This window comes from Xiphias gladius, chromosome 7 (genome assembly GCF_016859285.1).
Source record: "Xiphias gladius isolate SHS-SW01 ecotype Sanya breed wild chromosome 7, ASM1685928v1, whole genome shotgun sequence".
NCBI lineage: Eukaryota > Metazoa > Chordata > Actinopteri > Istiophoriformes > Xiphiidae > Xiphias > Xiphias gladius.
This window is the reverse complement of record NC_053406.1, coordinates 12,277,957-12,300,870: the sequence shown is the minus strand read 5'-3', so window position 1 is coordinate 12,300,870 and position 22,914 is coordinate 12,277,957. Positions and strand designations below refer to the sequence as shown.

Sequence of the window (22,914 nt, the reverse complement as noted above, 5' to 3'; positions counted from 1 at the left end):
ATCTTCCATGTGACGTGTGCAGCTTTGCAATGGTGCAGTGCTATTTTTTTTTTTAACACACAGTTAGGTTTGTCTTCGCCTGCACCTGTCTGGTATCTTGGTGACTTGCCTTGAGTCAAAGTAGACGGTGAAGAGCGGTAGGGGTTTAATGTTATTGTCTTTCAAACAGAAAACTGCAATCCTTATGTCAAGGCTGAACACAATGCTCGGAATAGGTCTTTTTTTAATAACTGTGCCACAAAACTTTTACACTAACTGCTCCTGTGGTTAATGTGTGGATCTCTGTGTGTTCAAACTCCAACCGCTGTGGTGTTCAGTCTTTCAGGTTTCTCCAAGAGACTGGAGTCTGTTCAGTTACAGTGTCTGAAAATCGTGGCGGGTAGTACACTGCTTTAGAAAGGGATTACAGAAGCTGATGTGATTGGCAATGATTGACACTAGTCCCTAACACACCCACAGATAATATGATAATTGATTCCTCCCAGTCCCACCCCATTTTGAAGTTTACTGAAGACCGATAATATTCCTCTGACTTCAAAATTGCCAAAGGTGCACTGGCGACCCCTGTGAATAGTATGCATTTAAGTTTTGTACTCTTTGCCCCCAATTCAAAAGACCACAGGCTATAGGGTCTGTATGGATTTTGAACTAAATACAACAAACACACACAAGCACACACAGATGTTTACTGATCAACGCTTACAATATAAAACTGTGTGGGTGATGCTGCCACAAGAAGAGGGCTTTGGAAGAAGCCTTCAGGGTATATGTATGAGAGTGGAAAGAGAGTGCGTTGTGTGTGCATCTATTTGTGTGTGTAAGGGGGACAATGGTTGTTTGTGTGTGTGTGTGTCATCATAAATTAGGCTGATCAATCACTCACTATTCTTGATCGCAACAACTGTTCTTAATGACAACCTGGTTCTTTTTCTCTCTCTCTCTCTCCGTCTCTTTCCACATGTCTAGGAGCCCAAGGCCGTTGCCATGGTTTCCAGCCCACGCTCAACCTGCTGTCTGTACTTTGTGTCTCATTAAAGCACACTGGATTTTAAGTGTATGCACACACAGACACCCACAAGCACACCTTCTCCCACTCTCTCTCTGTCACACACACACACACACACACACACACACACACACACACACACACACACACACACACACACTTACTTCTCTAGTCACTATCCAATTAACATTAGATGGCCTGGCTCTACCAATATTGGAAATGCTATTTGCATAATAGTACCGTATGCCAGTATCGTGGGCCCCTGTGTTACCTTAAGCAGAACTTTTACAAACAATTTCTACATACTGAGGCCTGGGGCAACTGTCTTTCAATTCTGTTCGTTCAGAGTAGAAATAGAAACTGGAACACATTTGCAAATGATTATTAATTTTCACTTGGTTCTTTCTTGGTTATGCAATCCATCTCAAGCCAGAAGTTATTGAGTCTTTGAATTCCAGCAAAGGTAGATTTGCTTGTAGCAATACCAAACACACTAAACAGATTGACGCAACTTGATATTTTCCAATGTCTGCCACTCCTTTAAAATTTTTAACGTCTGTAACCAGCAGAGCACTCTTTTTCTCTCTTTAAGAAAACAAAAAAGCTGCATTTAAATAAAAACAAAAGTGGATTTCTGACGCAATTTGACTCCTGAAGAGGGTTTTCATTGTCCTTTTGACAAAATCACTCAAAGGACGAGTTCCCCGACTGTTGCTGTGAACTACATTTTCTCTTATCCTCCAGACTTCTTTCCATCTTCTGTCTCTGTACATTCATAGAGCGATTCAACTTGGATGAACTACAGATTTTCATTCATTTGGGGATCCACCGCTTACAGTGAATATTCATTTGTGTTATTGTTTACCCTTTGACCTCAGGTGTGATGTGCTTGGTCACGATACAGTTGTAGATGCTTTGGCAAACAAATGCTCAGCAGAGTTTGATGAGAGTGGATGGTAAAGAGCGGAGGCATGCGTTTCCATTTTAGCGCTTTTACATTAGGATGCAAATTTGGATTTTTTTGTAATCGTTGTAGTAAGATTGATTTAGCTCAGGAAAATAAGGTCACAGATTTGGTATTGGCAAAATATTTGATTCTGATCTAAAGCTGTGCTGGCGATAGGTCAATCTAGTAACCTAATTAATGTCTGGGTTCAATAAAAACATGCCATCCGACCCCAACTAACCCACTCTCTAGCTGCCATGGCAACCTGGCAGAGATCCTCAATGAGCATCTGCTGCTTACAACCATACATACTGCACACACACACACACACACACACACACACACACACACACACACATATACATACACTCACACACACACACACACACACACACACTCACACACACATACATACATACCAGCAGTCCAGCAACCAAACCTGACAGCATTAATTAGCTGAACAGCTTGGCACAGGGGCTTGATGTGGGGGTTAGGTGGTTAGCCTCAATCAAAAGAACAGAAATGCGACTCTTTGTAATTTAGAAAGTGTCTTATTCACATGTTCCTTGCTAACCAGCTTTCCAACGTTCGCCACAGCTACATCTACATTTGGGAGTCACCTGGGGAGAACTGCGCAGGTAAGATCGGGACTGCTGGAGAGCTGTGTGAATTGATCATTACTTTATCTATTGTGTAAAATAGTAATCTAGCTATTTTTTCAATGAGTAATGTGTAATGAGTGACTAATTACAGTTTTCAAGTAACTTGCTCAACAATGCATATCAGATACTGGGGTCAAGTGCTGTATTACATTTTCCATTGTCTAATCTTAGACAGGTCATGTTACCGACATAGAGAAGAATAAAAAATGCAATAATCCATAAATTCATGGAGCGTTTTAGAATGAGGCTTTGGGAAGAATATGATATGATAATATGATGTGCTCTGACATTTTTTTGCAAATTGCAATTTTAACGGAAAGTATCAACCACCTTTTGAGCCATAAAACCCCATCTACCAACAGCCTCTGCCAAACGAGGTTCACCATGACAACAGCAAAACTCATCAAGCCAAATGTCAGAACTGTCTCACACAAAGACATTGCGGCGCTAAACTCTTCAGTATATGTGTGTGTGTGGCAGAGAGAGAGAGAGAGAGAGAGAGAGAGAGAGAGCGAGAGATGCAAGGCCATGTGTGTAGCCAACTGTGTAATTATGTGAGTGATCGGATCACTTTACACGCCCGTCATTCAATAACACACACACACACACACAACAGAACAACCCACGCCTGTTTACCTTGGCAGCAGGTTCACTTTTACTCATCTATCAAAGCCACACTTCATTACCCTCTGTCTCTATTTTTTTGACACTCTCACCTTATCTTTTTCCTTTCTCTTTTCTCCCCACATCTAGATCCCCATTTCCCAATTTCTTATACTGCATACCTCTATTTCTTTCACACTGATTTCCTCCCTTTCTCCACCCGTTTCTTGTTCTATTGTTGCTCTTATATCTTGTTGTTGTGCATTATCTATCCATCCATCAATCCATCCTCAACTTACTCTGTCCCACCTGTCTTTTTCTAATTAATCACTGACTGACCATTTCTTTCCTTTTTTGTCATCCTTCCATTTTGTTCCCTCTCTCTGTTGTTTACATTTGCAATTTATTTAAGATTATTATTTCTTCTTTCACAGAAACATAATTACATTGGCAGTTCATCACTGAAATTCATTTACCTAACTGCGTGGAAAAAGGAAAATATATGTACATCCAGTAATTTCTGACAGACAAAAACGCACAAGATATTCATACTTATAAGGGATGTGAACATTTCAACAAGATGAGCATTTAATCTCTCATCTTAAAACATATAAATCACCACAAGCGGGATTAAGCATCTTGACCCCATTTTTGACACTTACCATTACCTCTAACCCAAAAGTAAACCCTTTTTCAAACTGAGCTTCAACAAAATGCAGTAACCTTAGAAACACCCTAACATCCCCATCTGTCTGTTAAGATAAGTCTCAAAGAAAGAAGTACACACTCTCTCAAACTCACCCACACACACTTTGTTCAGGCTAATTTAGGCATACAGAGTGTATTTCAGATTTTTGGCAACTTTGCTGATTTCCCCTGGGCTTCAGACAAGAGATGCTTAATTTGATATGTGACAGGGGGACAAAAACAAATCTGTCAAGGCAAAAGACAGAGAGAGACACATACACACAAAAAAGTTACAGATACAGAGACAGAAATATTCAAGAGAGACTGGAGGAGAGAGACAAGCAGGCAGAGAGAAAGAGCAGAGAAGAGCAGCGCAGAGGAGAAGAAGAGAGGAGAAAATATCAAGAAGAGAAGAAGAAAAGAAGACAAAAAAAAGTAAAACAGTGGGCAAAACTATAATATTCAAAGAGCCAAATTAGTAAAATTTTACTGTTTTTCCCCCTTTTAATTATACACACAGCAAAAAATTCTGTTCAGACAACCCATTCTATTCATTTAGGACTGGCTCCCTGAAGCAAACTATACCTCAGAGAAGGTTTCTGTAGTAGTAGTGATGGAAACTAACAAAAATTGAGAAAATGACAGTTCAAATCTGTTAGAGTCATGTTTCTTTTTTCATATCAGACTTTCATTTTTTGGGAGCACACTGGCCTCAATAATTTTGAAATTGAAGAAGTTTGGAACTCTCAGGACTCTTCCTAGAGATGGCCACCCAACAAAACTGAGCAACCAAGCAGGAAGGGACCTGGTCAGGGAGGTGACCAAAAACCCATGTTCACTCTCACAGAGCTTCAGGAGTCCTCTGCTGAGAAGGGAGAACCTGCCGGAAGGACGACCATCTCAGCAGCACTCCATCAATCTGGCCTTTATGGTATGCTAAGCCATTTTGAGTAAAAGGTCTGCTTGGAGTTTGCCGAGCAGCATTTAAAGGACTCAGATCATGAGGAAAAAGATTGTCTTGTCTGATGATTGAATCCTTTGGGAAGAACTTAAAACGCTATGTCTGACATACACCAGGCACTGCTCATCACCTGGCCAATACCATTTGTATGGTAAAGCATGGTGGTGGCAACATCATGCTATGGAGGTGCTTCTCATTAGCAGGGACAGGGAGACTGGCCAGAATTGAGGGAAGGATGAATGTAGCCAAATACAGATAGGTTCTTTAAGGAAACCTGCTACAGAGTGCATGAGACATGAGACTGGGGCGACGGTTCACCTATCAGCACAACAAGCAAACAGCCAAGAGAACACTGGTTCCAGGAGGTATAACGTGGTTTCAGGCCAAGTCTCTGACTGTCCTTGAGTGACTATACCTTATGACTAAAACATACTTGGAAACATTTCATGTGTTTTGCGCACAACGCATTTCTGAACACAGAAATCACAAGGAAAGCTCATGTTTATATAATGAAAGCTCACACAAAATGCCACTGCTAACACTGCTCTGGCTCAAAAACAGATTGGCAGACAGTCTTCACAACTACTATGAGCTTGAAATGTAGCATGCCTTTTGAGTTGGAGTTTTAATCATGTTGTGACTTTTGTGCACGTTGAATGGCAGAAACAAGTAACACACAATTTTCCATTGTATTTTCATATGAATTACGACAGGATCACCCCTCTTCACTCTACCAACAGAGGTGCTTAGGAAAAACAAATAAAAGAAAGAAAGCATGAAAGTAAATGGGAGTACAGAGGGAGATGAAGAGTGAAAAATAACTTGAGAAGGAAGAAAGATGGATGAGTGCAGATAACAGACATTAATCCCCTGCAGCTAGGGTCTTTGTCAGGATAGTCAGCTGTGAGAGCAACACGTACAAAGATATTTAGAGGACACACAAATACATATACATGCATAGGTGCATTAAAACATCTCATCTTCTATTGAATGGTGTGTATGTGTGCGAGTGTGACTTTCTTTTATATCTGAGTATTTCAGGTCTTTAGACAGATTTTCAACTGTTTCACAGATTTAAAGCAGGGGCTCTACCAAGCAAGACTTTAGTGGCAAGAGAGAGGGACACTGAGCAGTGGGGATGACTAAAGAAATGGCAAAGGGGGGGGGGGGGGCAGAGCAGGGAATTCTGGCAAAAGTGCGCCTACTTCCATGGAGTACATGGAGAAGGGGAAAAAGTCTGAAGAGGTCAAAACTCCAGCAACACTTGAAGTATAAAGAGCAACTTTATTGTCAGTACAAGGCAGGACTGGGTGATACAGAAAGAGAGGATAAAGTGACACAGACATGATCTCTGGGGGAGAGATAGAATGACTGACATAGGGAGAGAAAGGGAGGATCAAAAGGAATTGGCAGTGTTTTGTAAGGCTGGAAAGCCTGTGTTCTTGGCAACAAACCCTCCAAGCAGAACGACCGTATAGGTTCAGTTTGTTCCTACCCTCTGTGGCAACCCCTTGGAGCATCTCATGAATGAGTTCCCCTACTGCGGCAGAAGTACGGGACGTTCGTTGTCATGGTTACATTAATAAACACGCAGTTAAGCTTATGGAATGGTCAGAGTTTGGTTAGGTAAGGCACAAAAACAGCTTGGTTAGATTTTAGGTAAAGTTTGCGGTCTCGGTTAAAATGTGTACTTAATTAAGATTAGAGGACCTTCATCGGCATGGTTACAATTATAAACACGCAGTTTAAGTTGTGGAATGGTCAGAGTCAAAAGACACAATGATGACTATTGATTACAAACGGGAAACAAACAGCAGTTTCCCGTGTCAACAGGAGAAAGTCATATGTTTTATTGACACATCCATCCACATCGATGCAGACATTGTTGCTCCTTATACAACGTCACCCTACTTTGTCCTTTGCTCTCGTAATAATTACTACCACTGCTATGGGTCATAAAGTTGCTTGCGCAGATGACCCATAGGGTTGTTTTTTTAGGGGATGACAGTCTCGGTCTTGGCGAGGACGAGAAAGAAGAAACGCAAAAATGCTGGGAGGTGAAGAAGTGAGTTGAGCAGTAGAGAAAGAAAAAGAGAGGGAGAGGCGGAGGAATGATATCAGGGGAAAGAGTTAGAGAAAGATACAGATGCTGTACATTCTGCCTATTCCTCCAGCTCTGGCCTCGTCACTTTTTTATTACTTCACACATAAAAGTGTCATCTCTCATATTCAGCACAGTGGACATTGTAATATCACCCACTGAGGTAATACACCACCATTGTAACATTACCCCATCTCCCTGTCTCTCTTTTTCCTGTTTTATCTTTTATCCCCACGGCGGCCTCCTGGTCTCTCGCTCCCCAGTCCTCTCTTTCTCCATTTCTACTTTTCCAACCCTCTCTCTGTAATTTTCTTTTTCTCTCAGCGCTCCGTCACTTTCTCAGTTTCTACATTCAAAGATTTCTGTGTGACCTCTCTCAAAGCCAAGTCATTTAACTGACTTTCTAAGACAATGCCCCAGCCTGGGACTAGACTGTAAGGTGAGTTTATTAAGTAGCGCAATTATTTGGCAAAGCCATTTCAATTCCAAACCAGCCAAATGAATCAACAGCTACAGGAGAGGTTAACATTTTTTTAGGTCTATCCTAATACTGTACTCTACATGCCATGATGTACATTGAAAAAGTTACTGATCGTTAGACAGGACAGAGAAAGATTACAGTGACCCATGACTTTTAATGTACAGTACATGTACTAATATTCAACTTTAAAAATGATTATTTTGCATCTGTACTGTAAAAATACTGTAATTGAAAAACTATCGTGCTTTTAACATTATGTTCTGTTTAAATCGATTCACACGCCATCAACATTTGAGACAGTATAATCTCTAATACCAACTCACCCCCATTTTCGGTATTTGAACACACACACACCACACAATCTTGTCTACACACATGCCAAAATACACCCATTAATGGACAAGCTTGTGTAACCTAATGATGGGCCAGTGGCTTAGAAGCAGCAGTCAGAGCTATTCCCTGCTTTACACGATGGCAATAATTATACTGGTTGGGCCCACGCACGCACGCACGCACAACCAGCCTGTCTGTTTGTCAGCAGGGATTAGCAAGGAGAGGTGCAACTAATGCCCAGTAACGAGACATCCAGCTTATCGCCCACAGAATCGTGTGTGTGTGTGTATGTGTGTGTATATGTATCAGAGAGGGACAGAGAGAGTACCAGACGGATCTACAGTAAATTAGCTGCATGTTATTCTGGACTTTAATGAGTTTCCCGCACCTCAGCGGTACCACATATCTCAACCAGTGCTCTCCCGTTGTTTTCTCTCTCTGGTTCTCTCAATGTGTTTTCCAAATTCAAGTTGAAAATGTACTTTATCTGCATGAGTGGGTGACTGGGTTATAAATATGACAACATATAAACAACATGATTAACCTAATAATAAATAACAATAATAAAGTCAAATGGAAAATACAAATACATAGCTGTAAGTATGAATATGTATCTAATAATTTACATTGAAAACTTATGTACATACTATGAATGCATCCATTTACAGTGTACATACTATACACATGGATTTAGAAGGGTATCATTAGACAGATGTTTCTGTCTGAACTGATGACAGGGATGACGTAATCTGCAGATATCCGTGGTTTTGTCTGCATTTTCAACCACATTTTCAGCCAGCCTCTGGAAGTATACAGTATTTTTCTGATCCGTTTCTATTCTGAGCAGGAGTGTAAAAATTCTGCTTGTCCTCTGTGCATCCTAATTGCCAATGTTAGCATACTCTGTTCTCTGGGCAGTAATGTTTTTGCTGTGGCAGTAAATTTCTATGGCCAGACTGTGCCCATGGAGTTTGTGCATGCTTATAATTTCTTTTGCTTAAACTCCTCAATGTAAATTTTAAGAAGACACTAAAATAATAATAAATACTTTTTCAAAAACAATTAATCAGATTTGTCCTGTTGTGTTTATATACAAGGGGGTGAAGTGAATATAAACATTTGTGTCCATTATTCCACTGATCCACTTTGGTATATACAGTAGTTGTATGTCTTATTATGCCTTTATTCCATGTCTCAGGAAAGCAGCCGCGTCTGAGCACCACACTGAACAGCTTGAGGATGTCTTCTCTCAATTTGGGGCTGCTGTGTTTTAGCATCTTTGCTCTAATGGCATTTAGCCCACTGTGTTTTCCTCTTTTCATTGTTTTAAAAGCATTTTCTGAGCTCTGACAAGCTAATTGTAATGGCCTGAAGATTTGTTCTGTCCTTAAATTCAGTTTCCATATTCTTCATTTGTTCATCAGGTTTGGCTGTTGGTCAGTTCTTTGTATTCTTGATAAAGACAGATTTTTGATGCCTTGATATTTTTTAATTTTGAAATAGCTACCTATATCTGTAGCTTTGCACCCTGATAAGCAGGATTTTGTGCTTTTGGTTTAACTTAACAGTAGGCTCAGCTGTTATCTTTTACTTAAGCACTCCTGGTCTAAACACCTTTCTGACAGCTCTGTGTTCCTTGGCATTTTCTCCCTTTGATGAAGCATGACATGGGTCTCTTGGATTCTTTTGAAAGTAATTTGTTGTGGCAGTAGCTAGTGTTACACTGTCTCTGTGCTACTTCGATTTGGGGAGCAGGAAGCTGAAGATCATTAATGTTTAGCATTTCTGGACCAGATTCATATTCTGAAAACAGAAGGGGCTAAAGTTGCATACACCAGTAATGTGCCATTTGCAATACACCTCGACTTTTACTCAGTTCAATACCATGACTTACATTACTGTTACACTGCATAACGTGGCCTGTGACAGGTACATAGATGTGTCATCATGTATGTGAATGTCACCATCTGAGTTGAAATAATTTCTTTCACTCCCTGATCAAAATTTCCGATCTGTGAAACTGAACCCAGTGATTCAGAGTAAAGGATCTGAGGGAGGACTTTGGAAACAGTCTCCATTATAGTAAGGGGACACAGATGGAGGCATGCATATAGTACACAAGTAAATATCCTGATCTCTCTCTCTCAGTCTCGCAAACTTTCTCTCTCTCACGCTCTCTGACTCTATCCATGTCTTTCTATAATTTTCCCGCTTTCTGGCTCCTGTGTTGCTATGGTAACAAGCTGTGCGGGGGCTGTGATGCGGCAACATCACACCCGTCTCACTGAGCAAACTGGAGGAGAGGGAAAGCGAGGGAGACAGAGACAAATGGGTGACAGGGTTTGGTGTGTGTATTTGGTGTGTGTATCCTCCAGCGGATGTCCTCTGGAGTCGACAGAGGACATCCTTAACTGCTAACTTTAGGTGTCATTTGAAATCCAGTTGAAGAAATCGTTACACGTTGTAAAACATTTTCATGTTGAAAGGATAGATTTAATGGCTTGCATAGAATTTAGATGTCTGCTGTATTCTTGAAGTTGTAGCATAAGTATCTCTGTTATCAGTTTGAAATAGCTGCTTTTTCACTGCAATGTAATCCAGTACTTGCTTGGGTTGATGCTAAACCTGGCCAGCACCTGAAAATCGCTGTCTGTCAAAAGCCTGCTGGTATTACAAATAATGACTTATTGAAGCCAATCACAAATATAACAATACGTAGTCACTGTGGATTAGTTTATTAATATAGAGTCAGGCTAAAAAGAAAGCTACCACCATGTTTCATTTATACGGCCCAATTACACCTGGTGAGAAAAAAAAAAAAGCCAAAATAATAAAGCTTTCAGCTGATCACTTGGGAACATTAAATGACCACTGAAGGAGAATCTGTTGCTCACCAGAACACAATACGTAAGGTGGCCCTGATCTTCTCCTCCAGCCTTCTGCGAACAACTTCCTCAAGCAGACATCACAGACACTCATACAGTATAGCGGACCTCAATTTATTCTGTGTAATTTAACATTAAGCAGCAGTGATACCTTCAGTCAGCCAAATTTCTGAAAGAAAAATCTAACTACCAATCCAAAGTCAGATACAGTCACCTACAGCTCATCCATTCAGAGCCCAACAACTTTCCCTAAAAGATTTGAATTAGCAGGCCATGAACCTTTGTCCTCACTTCCCCCTCTCTTACCCTTTTTCTGAGGCTTCATCTAATCAGTAAATCACGGATAACCCTCTCTATGGCAGACTAGAGAGCACATAATGAGAAAAATTGCATGTTATCATTGCTTGCTTACTTCTAAAAAGATATGACCCGAAAGGCCAACAAGCTTTCGGCTGCAAAGCCCGTCATCATGCTCAAAGTACAAATGAAAAGACAGCTGCTTCAGAAGCAAGCCAACAGTATGCCCTGACAATCTATGAGCCTATACAAAAAAAAAAAAAGTCTTTAATCATATCTGTTGTAAAACGTACCCTTACATGCTTAGTTTGTTATATATATATAAATTATGGCTAATTGCATGCAGATTTTACACATCCGTATACTACTGGTACAATCTTTACTTTAGTACAACACAATACTCTATGTTTTTGTATATGTATAGTATAGTATTTATATGTATGAGTGTTTACAGGCATATTGTCCTGCCAAATACATCCAACGTTCAGTTTTTCCCCGTATGAATGACTTCATAGGATAGACTTGTTCATTTTGTACTCATTAATGTCATGTCAGAAGCCAGTATAAGTCGGTCCATTTCCTCAATAAATTTGTGAGAATCAGCCAAGGCAACACATTTTCAGTTAATATTTCATTTAATTTGATAACCCATTTCTTGCTGTTACCTGTTACTCATTGGGCAATTGAACAAACTGCATGTTGTGATACATTAATACAAGCATCTGTTCTACTTAACGTCAGGAAGAGCTGAGTTCCTAAAATCTGAATAATAAGACAAAGGAGGATGGTTAATGAAATACTGAGGATTAATTGCATTCTGTCTCTCTCGTGTCACCTAATCCTGTTTCTTCAACTGCTCCTATTTTTTTTGTGCTGTTCACACAAGAGCAGAAAAACAATTTTAAAAATACGGCATCTGACAAAACATTATGCAGCTTCAATCTCTCCATATTCACATCTTTTGTTTCACTAGGGGTCTGCCATTTCTCAGAGGCATAACAGTTCATATTTCTCTTAATTACCTTTGCCTGGTACAGAGTCGGAGCTAAATTAAGGGCCAATTCATTTCCTGTCCAGGAACTTCAGGAGATAGCAGGGCAATTCTTTACAGATAGCCTTTCAAATGTGTGATGGATGAAAAGTAAGTGTATCGAGGAGGAGGAAGAAAGAGGCTGAGGAGGTGCTGCCGATTATGGAAATAAAGTGGAGAGATACAGAAAGTCAAGCATAGAAATGGAAACGGGGGGAAATGAAGACTACGGAGAGCAAACATCAGAGGTTATTTGTGTACTGACAGGATCTTAATTAATGGGTTGTTAATTTATGTCAACTCGATAGCAACGTAAGAAAAAGTACAGTTAAATGAATGTTCAGAACATTAGCGTATTAAACAGAAAAATGAAGGGGAAACCCTTTTAGATTCCTATGTGGATTACTATAACTGCGACTATAAAAAGGATTATTTTTCTGTGCATCGGCGTGTGTGAAAGTGTGCTGAGCCACTGGGCTGACGTAACAGTCAGTTTAATCCCACAGCGTAAATCTCAGAAAATGAGCAGCAAAATGACGAAATGAAAGCTCACAACAGACTAACCACGCAAACAACACAGTTTGTTGTACCAACACACACATCTTTGAGCGCACACACAAATTCACACAAGGACATATGTATTTTTGCTGGACAACCTTCTTTCTACCTCTCTGTCTCTTCTGTTGGTCTGTCTGTCTCCCCCTCCTATCCTCTCTAATTCCCCGCACTTTTCCCATTGGAGTGCTGTAAGAGGATAAGGCCATTCCCTGGGAGAGCAATAAGAGGATGAGTATGTGTATGTAGGTGTATGTGTATGTGTGTCTGCCTATGCCTAAATGTGTGTGTACACTGATCAGCCATAACATTAAAACCAGTTTTAATGTTATGGCCGGACAGTGTGTAAGCATACACTTATGTGTAAAGTTGTGTACATGTGAGTGTGCGCATGTGTGTGTGTGTGTGTGTGTCTGTGTCTACATGCCCGCGGGTCTGCCCTACATATGGAAAACCTCTTAATACCCTGTCAAGAGACTCAGAGAGTTGGAACACCATTAGAAATTCCTAAGTGTTCTTTTTTTGTTGGGAACAAAGACAAAAGAGATGAAGGGGATGTGCTGCAGCAGAACGGCCTAATGATTCGATTTCTGGAATTTCTTCACATATGCTGATGAACTAAAAAGGATGGATAGTATGGAACCAGAAGGAATTGTTATCATCAAACTTTTCAAGATGATTGATGGGAATCCAAATGAAAAATGTTATGTTCTTTATTCTTTAAATATGCTATATAAACCAGAATGCTGTACATTGAATTTTGTAGGCAACACTATGTATGATGAAATGCTATTTTAGTGGCCTTAAGATCTCTATAAAAAGAATTCACAGCTAAAATCCTAACCTAACCTGACCAAGAGGGAATTGACACAATAACAGCGACACCTTATACGAAAGCACCAATACAGCTCTAACCGAGTTTCACTTCTACACAGACAGAATTAACTGCTATTGTATGAGACTGGAAAATGCCGTATATAACAACAGGTGCTCCTGTTATTGTTTTAAACCCTGATGTTTTAAACTGTATGAAAACATACCAGCTTTAGCACAAAATACTCTGGTGCTGTACCATAAGACACCAAAAGGAATACACACACTGCTTTCATTTTCTAAATAAAATGCCACAACAGACTCTAATACATCCTTTAAAGCAGTTAAGATTTGAGAGACTGAGATTTTTTGATTTCGAGTTTACAAACTCCCTCTTTTGTGTTTATTGCAGTTTTTGGGAATATTTCCACATGTTTAGATATTTTAGTGTCTACTTGGGTCTGTTTCTCTTCATTAAGGAGAAAATAGAACTGCAATTTTAAAACAAGACAATGAATGTTTTATTTTAATTTTTTTTTTGTAGTTGTGTAGTCATGTATTTAGACAATACTTCAGTGTTGTATATGGTTGCAAACAACTCAGTCTTTGAGTTTGAACAAACATTCATTAACAGACCTTCCTCTCAAGTTAAACACAGAGACCAGAAAGGAAACAATGAAAAAGTAGAGGCATGAAGAGCGAGAAAAGTAAACTGTCAAAAAGGCAGGAGCATGAGGAGAAAGAGAAGGACACGGGCCAAAAGAAAGGGACAGGTAGTGACAGAGAGACAGAAATAGAGTGAAAGACCTGTGAGTTGAACAAAGAATTCTTTGATATTGGGTAGTTTCAGTTCAGCAGGCTTTTGATCGGCTGTCTTGGAGGACTTCGCCCAAACTGACAACAGAAAATAAAAGTCAAGGTAGAGTTTCTTGAGGTTTAAAATGTGAAGACATAAACCTGCTGGCAGAGTTCTTTGATATGCGCTTGACACTTCTGACACCAAGGAGGAAACAGATCCAAGGCACTGCTTCATGAATTCCTTCCTTTGTCAAATTCATGGAAAAAGGGCTTGATGTTACACAAAAAAAGAATGTCAATAGCAATAATAAAAACACAGTATTTTCTCAAAAACCATCAAATATCAAATCTAATCAAAAGTGTCTGCCTCTTTTCTGACAAACTACTACAAATGTGTGTATTTGTTAGTGGCCTTTAACAAAACCAACTTCCCATGAGCCCTAGACCATTGTGCATTTAACATCATGGCTCGACAAAAAATGTGAGCCCACGAGTGGGTCAAGGGGTCACGACTAGTCCAGACACGGCTGTAATAACAGCAGGACAGAGATGACTAAGAAAATGTTACAATGACTTAAGTAACCGCGCTGCCACGCTGGTAAATTTTTTATGGCAGCTGTAACAAGAACAAGACTTGAGTCATTAGCACAGCTTTCGGTCGTTAAACTTTTTTAAACCTGATTTGAAAACATTTCAAATGTTTACTCACATTTCAGCAAGTGTCAAGAACATGCAGAATGTGTGTGTTCAGTTAAAGTTTGTCTCTCAGCGAGCCTCCAGAGAGACACAGGCCATCTATTGATTTCACAACCTTAAGTATTAGGCCGCAATACAGGGAGATGACTCACTCCCTACACTACACTTAAACAGGCACAGTGAGTCACTCACACACATCTGCACACATGCACAGTGTCTCACATTTGCACAAACTCACATGTAGGCAAATAAACAGTGGCAATGTACTATATAATCGCACGCGTACAAATATACATGAACAAACTTCTCTCAACTTCCTCCCTCTCTCCCTCCTTTTTTATCCATCCATCATTACATATTTCCCTGTGTTTAATTACCAATGATCATTTTTTGCAAAGCTATGAAAAGAGAGAATTAATTTCCATCATTTCAACAAATAAATGACACAAAACATCTAACATCTTATTTTAATCTTAATCTTAATTTAAAAAGACCCTGTTTGTGTGTGCATGTACAGTATATGTAAACACCTCTGCAGATACATCCCAAATGCAGCAGTGATGCGTGAATTACGCTCCTACTGTGAGCAATTTGCTTTTCATGTCTGACAAGAAATCTTTTATTACCATGGTATATGAATGCCACATGCGCACACGCACACACACACAGAACCTGTCCTCTCTGCTGTCTGCTTTGCCCTAAACTGTTAATCTCTCCTCTCTCTCCTCTCTTTCCTCAGTTTCCCTCCGCTGCCCCCACAAAGTCTTTGATCTCCTCTCACTACCATACAGGTGTACGATCCTCTAAAAATCAATTTTAAAGACAGGCTGCTTTGAGACATCTTGTGCCACTCAGATGTTTTGCGACAGGATGCCATTTACCTTCTCTTTTTCAAATTCCTCTCAATTTAATACCACAAGCAAGTGCTGCCTTACCAGACAGCTGTGGTGTGAAGTGGGACACTGCAGGGGTCTGACCTCTGTTAAACGATCAGATCAGGGTCTCTGTTCTCATATATCACACACTTGCACTCTGACAGAACGCAAGCAGCTGGATTCAGAGAGGGACACAGTGACATATAGTGAGAGACAATGAGATAAAGTCACACATGAGAGGGAATAAAGGATACAGGAAAAGACTGATAAGCAAAGAGAGTTACAAGAGTTGAGAGGGCAGTGTGGTCACAGAATATCGTCACAGATGTGTTCAGGCTCTGATCTGAATGTCACTGAAATGGCCAGTAGCATTATCAATAAGCCCTTCTTTTAACAGTTCTCAATGTAGTTAATGGAGCTCTCAATGTGACTGTTTAGCTACAGAAAAACCTGGCGTACAGTTCTATTAACTGACATTTACACACACACATATATATCTATATACATATACATATACACCCACACATGCACATAGCCATTCACATAAACGCATGCGCATGCGCCACTTATCCCCCCAGCTGCTATGCTGGATTCATCCAAATATGGTAGGGGATATTTCCATGGCAACAGCAGGCAGAAGGGGTGCAGACATGTGCGGGATTATCTCCGGAGATAGTCTGCTTTTTGACTTTTGATCCAAACTATTCTATTTCAATTCATGCAACAGTATAGTGATTTCTCCAGCACAGACAGAATATCTGCCTCTTATGAAAAGTACCACAGACAGTCCAGTCTTGGTTACATTTTGGCTGCCATGGCAATGCAACTACACTACTTGGACTATAAGGTTTGAAAAACTTGCATACATTCATTTTAACTTTGTATTTGCACTTTCTAACAAATCTTTTAGCTGTTTTTTGTTTCTTTAACTACTTGGGTCTCCTCAAGGGCATGCACAGAGAATGTTTCCCTGAAATCTGTTGTAAAACAGCTGCAAATGACAAAATACAGCCATTTACAAATAGTACTGATGGAGTAGACATACAGTAACAGGTAAAAAAGCAGACAGTGCTTGAGAGGGAACATATTTCAAACTGTAATGACTGATCATAAAATACAGTGACGTTGTTGCTGTGAAGTCAACCATATAAGTCATAGCTATAGTCACTGCTTGCCCTGCATGCCCTCGGTGGAAATTTATTGCGAGGAAGGACAGTGCATCTGTGCATTTTGTGTGTATGTGTGTTTAATTCCAGCTGCCTGACCCAGTGAACCGTACATCTATACTTTCACTCCGCAAACCAAGATATACTGTAGATTTGGCTGATACAATGTATAAAAATGCATGCGCACGCACACACACACACACACACACACACACAGTGTGCAATCTTTCTGTACTATGTCATTTAGAGGATTTAGGATTTGTGAAGCTTTTTTAGACTAACAGGTTAGCATTTTTCAATATTTGCTACAGGGCCATGCCAAAGAGGTATCATCAAAATCTGTGTGCTTAGGCTAATATAATATGCTCTGTATCTCATGGGGTAGCTCTGATTTGTGGCTGCAAAATATGGGAGGAAGAAATGTAACATTTTATAAGAGGTGAATGAAACACATTTATTTGTGCCTGTCATTAATACAATCTCATCTGAATTTGAGAAAGGAGAAGATGTTTCACTGCAGGACACACAAAAGAGGCTGATTTAGAGAAAAACTAATGACATGAGAGCATGTGCATTTGTGCTTGTAGGTGCATGTGTGTTTGAATAAGTGCAGGGTGTGTTTGTGTGTCCCATGTGGCTAAAGATATTTATCTCGGCCCAGCTATTCAGTAATGGGTCTGTAGCCTGCTGGCACCATGAGGAATTGTAGGACAGAAGCAATCAATACATTCAGGCTCCAAATCCAGACTGCGTGTGTGAGTGACATAGTTTTCTTCTGATCTGGTAGTTAGCCCGAGGACCCGATGTGGGTTTTTAGGATTATTTCTAGAAGACGAACATGAAAAATCTAAAACCAGAATAACACTGAAATTGAGAGACTGCTGAAGCTTTCTGAAATCGACAAAATGTAGTGGGCAATTTTACGTAAATAACCCCTAAAGCCTTCACTGCACTACATAATCTTGGGTTTATATTAATGTTGATGTAGTATTATGTTGATATTATCATCACTGTATCACATCAACTGTGGGTCCATATACATCACTCGTAAATTACAAAATTACACCATACCTTTCAAAAATATATTTACTGATCAGAGTTGTTGAATTGATCAGTTCATTAGAAGTGCAAAGTCTTACCTACATTAAACATGTATCAGGAGCATGGTGGTGACGGCATGTCAGAGGACCCATTCAGACTTACAGCAGAAGCGGGTTTATGCTGGGTCACTGCATCTGTCTGAAAGGTTTACAAGTGTATTTTCTCAAAACGTGTTCATAATGAGAGGATCGAAGATGTATCACCATCACAATCACAGACATCTACTTATAAACTGAGGATCGGTCAGACAGTGATTTGACCCCCTCAAAAAAACGACAAGCCACAAGTCGGACAAAAATTGCACAGAATTAATATGTTCATCTTTAATTCTTGTATGCCAGGAAGCACATAGCCTGCCTCAAACAGTAAAAATGAAATCCTGAGATCCAGAGATCTTGCAGTATTTCATTCTGATCTATTAAAGACAATGGTTATCTGTCTAGGTAACTGAATAATCTGCTTTATTATCATCTGTGTATGCTTGTGGTAATGTAATTATCCTGGTGTTTAACAAGTGTCGGCCCAACTGGACTGATAAGAAGTTCCCTCCACAGACCAACAGTGAGCAGGGCAGTCACCCATGGCCATTTCCAATTTATAACTACAGTCCATTTATGATACTGACACTAACGAAAGCTGATATTCAATTATCCGCCCTAATCAAAACAGACTGGCCAGAGACAGAGGACTACAGGATGTGCAGCAAAAAATATCAATTTTAAAGAGCCATTTAGTTTTATATTCAGCCTTAGAATAGTGTTTTCTTCACATAGGTGGAAAGTCAAATGGTGTGAGAGCTTTTGGTGATTTAAATGTACTTCCACTTAGTTCAAGAAATTTTAATTTGTCAAGTGACCATAAAGAAATGACAGAGACTGGTATCAAGAAGGTGTTGCATTATTCAAGAAAACTGTTGGAACAAGTTGATTTAATTTGGCAGCTATGTCAGCCAACATTTCTGGATAACGTCACAGACTGAATACCAAATAACACTTTATTTAGTTGAAGTTGTTAAAATGGGAATGCTTTCAGGTGTAAGAATTGGAAAAAACTACACTGGCTGTGCCAAATTTCAGAACCAATGCCATGTCCCATAACTGGTCTTTTGATCCTCTTTTTTATTTTTCACATTTTTTATCCAAGTTTTTTTTTCCCTTTTTCATCCTATTTGAGAATTTAAGAGTCCCTGCTGTCGTTCTCATTGCTAATTTTACTGTTGTCCTGGGGAGGAGTTACACAGCCATGTGCTTAACCAGCTGCTGCTTTTGACCAGAAAGCAATGAGCTCCACCAGAGGAGTGTAATGTGAGAGAGGTTCCCATTATCCCCCTGATCCCACTTTCCTCCTTGCAGGCACTCTGGATAACCAATAAGAGAAAGAATGACAAACCAGTAGTGCAGCGACAAGGATGAGAACCCTTAAGACTCGCCAAAATCAGAAACTGGGTTTAGTGGAGTGCAGGGAATGTCTATTAGAGTTACAGCTGCCCATGCTAAGAAACTAACTCTAACTTCCAACTCTGAGGATTTTTTTTTCCTGCCTGACTTTCATCCACATCCACACACTCATATTTAGAAGCTTCCCTATTTTCCTACTGCTAACCATTGAGGAGCTCCACTGAACCAATGGGAGGTTAAGTGCTTTGCTTAAAGGCATATTTACAGTAGATGTTAGAGGAGCGGAGAGCACTGTTGGGAGCTTCCCCTCGATTCTGTAGCTTTGGGCCAACACTCAAAACAGATGTCTTGCTATATAGAATTATTTGAACTGACACTATCCATCAAAGCCTTTGTATTATAAATAGTCCCAACTTAAAAACAACTTAACCCATGACAGGATATCAACGTTATGACAGTTGCTGATCCATTCCTTTGATTCTGTCAGAATAGGATTTCTCTGTTTTATGATCCCTCTCTCTCTGCTTCTACTTTTATCTCTGATGGCAAGGTAAACCCAGCTGCAGCATATTTAAGACAGGTGTGGTTTAAGATGTTACCTCACTCTCAGCAGGATGACGACAATGATGATGATGATGATGATGATGATGATGATGATGTGGATAAAGATGACGAAGAGTAGGATGAGTACTTTGATAATGTGCATCATGGTGGCAATGACAACAAAAATGCTGCTGGCAACGATTTAGTTACACAGCGCAGATCACTGGGGGAAGAACAGAATTGAATAGAATTAAATTTGTGGCATTTTAATGGTAATCACATGATAATGCTTCCAATCTATTCAAAGTGTATTTTGTTCTCTGCAAATTGGCTGGCATAGGTGCTAAAATCATTATTCATCTTATTTTAATTACACAGTTGGCATGGCAACCAAAACTCAGGAGGCTTAGAAGCAACTTTCATATACGCACATGCATACAAGCACACTCACACATACACATGCACTGATGTAGATAAAAATCCATTTGGGAGGTTATTTTTGCAAGCAAATTGTAGGAGGAATTCATGTGAGTGAGAACAGAGTTTAATGTGAAAGCCACCTCCAAAATTCAAAAGAGTGTGTTTTGTGAGGGCAACAGTGTCTCCTGCTGTAAAGAATAGATGTATATTCTATTTTGTAAGTATTTAATACGATTCAGTATTCATTCTACACAGGCTGGACAAAAATCTAACTTTTCCACTGACATTAGTTAAATTGATGTCTGAATTAATTTCATTTTTGACAAGCGTTTTTAAAACAAAGCAGACTCTCCAAACACAAGTTAGAAACTACCAGGCATACCAATCACAGGATAAGCTTTGCTGATGGCTCAATGGTAATGGAAAGCCTTGGCTACTACTGTACTGTACAGTACATATATACCATGTTTTTCTGCAGTTGTTTATAGCAGAAGCAAGCCACCTCCAATGAATTGATGGTTTTTGCCACTAGCCTCAAAATAAATAAATGCACATTAATGAGATAAACAGTAATGTAGTAATTAATTTAATCACAAAAGAAGAAATGTCTATATCTGTCAAACACAGCTCAGCTAATTACAGTGATTGGTCTATAAGGCTTATCATTCTTTTCTTTAATATCACAAAATTACGAAATAACACTTTTTTCAAGTTTTTTCATTCAGGAAACATGTGAGGCAAAAGGCTCAGTCAGTCAGAAATAATCTGTGGATGTGTGTGGAATAATGTGGCACCTCTATCACATTATTTCAGTACATAAGTTGCAGGACACACAGGCAGAGACCAGTGTTCTTTGGAGAAACCCTGTATAGCCTAGATCTAACAACACAAAAGAAATTAACTTTATAGCCCCACTGACCTGCCAATGAGTAGGAACTCGCCTACCAGTCCCTGGCGTCTCATGGCCATGAGGATGTTGCGGACGGTCATGCCCTCACAGAAACATGCCACCACCCTGGCCTTGGGCAGGTGGGCCCTCAGTCTCTCCAGTAGCCGGTCAAAGCTCTGCTCTCCAGCATTGCTCCAGATTTTGCCTGGGGAAAAGTCAAACCCAAACATGGTCTGTGACAGTCTGAAAAGTTTGGATCTCTGTATCTTCATCTGTTGACAAGTTAACTTTCATTTTTTTTTTTTTTTGTGTCGCAGTTTCTCTGTTAATTAGTCTTTTGCTCAAGCATCAATCACCTGACATCCACAGTATGAAATACATGTCTTCACAAGAAAATAAAACCCTAAAAACGTGTTATCTTACAACCTGACCTTTATCATAAAATATGTCTTCTTATTTAATGCATATCTGCAAGCTGAGACTGCTGTCGGCAAAAACTATACCCGACAGCAGAGCTCTTCCTAAGCACTTTGCTGTGGGCATCAAAATCTTGACTACAAATTTCTATAATGCTTGGGAATGATTGTTAGTGAATTTACTAAGGCTGTCTTGACCTGAGTCTCTTACCAGAATGGGCGATGCAGATGCCCTCCTTGGCTGACATGTCTTTGAACGCTTCCATCCCACTTTCACCATAGTTGCCTAGAAATTCAAAGAAAGGTGTGAGGGGTTTTTTTTGTTTTTGTTTTTTAAATCAATTCAGTTTTATGGTAGAAGCACTTAAGTAGCTTTTTGAAAAAAAGAGAGGAATTTGGATGGATGTGAGGATAGATAGAAAGACAAACGGATAGACAGATAATTTTTGGTGGGAAATGTGACAGTTAGGTAACCTGATCCCTTCTGATTTTCAAAAACATGCCCACTGCAGTAACCCACCTGCTACTGCACTACTCACAAAGGCTCAAATTTATGTCAGAGAAAGCGTCTCCCCACTGTGGCACCCATTTCTTTGCCAGAGAAAGTGGGTGACCTGGAATTCATGCTAATGAAGTGTTGTACACACTGGCAAATATTATAGGATTCACCTTTTTAATTTCTCTTCATCTACCTTTATCTCTCTCTTCTCCGTGTTAATTGAAAAAACAATCAAAAATCTAACTTTCTCACCCTTTTTTTTTTTTCAGTGTTTTTCTCTTTCCCCACTCAATGAGATTGTTATCTCTAATGTTTCCTTCTTTTTACTGTGTGTGTTATCAATAACAGAATGAATCTTGATTAGACATCATTGATCTGTGCTCTACACAAGCTGATAAAGAGTAAGAAGAAGAGGTCAAATGAGAAAAATGTGAGAGAAATAGAGAGCGAGCGACAGAGATAAGGGAAAAGAGATGCCAAATTGTGGTGGGAAAGGTAGCATACGAGGAGAAAAGGGGAAAGGAGAGGGTGAGGAAATGTCAGAGATCGTGGGACCTCTTCGGTTTTCTGTGTACGACTGCTACATCTCAGTGTGTGTGTGTGTGTGTGTGTGTTTGTATAGTCAAGCCAATGATGAGTGTGGTGGAGCGAAGTGTAAAGTCCTGTAATTAGTGTCTCAGTGAGAGGAGTGGGAGACAGATGGCACAGACCGTCCTTCCCCTGCACACATTGACACACATTGGCACACACACAC

At 39.8% G+C, this 22,914-nt stretch overlaps 1 protein-coding gene across 1 annotated transcript in view; it reads right to left on the bottom strand.

Moving 5' to 3' along the window:
* grm5b (glutamate receptor, metabotropic 5b) overlaps positions 1-21,382 on the bottom strand; it is a 45,457-nt gene extending 24,075 nt beyond the window's left edge. The window contains exons 1-2 of the mRNA XM_040130545.1: positions 21,276-21,382; positions 19,993-20,159 (exon numbers count right to left, since the gene is read on the bottom strand). Coding sequence (XP_039986479.1) covers positions 19,993-20,102 — 110 coding nt within the window. The 5' untranslated portion in view covers positions 20,103-20,159; positions 21,276-21,382. The remainder of the gene's footprint in view (positions 1-19,992; positions 20,160-21,275) is intronic.
* Between the last annotated feature and the right edge of the window lie 1,532 nt (positions 21,383-22,914).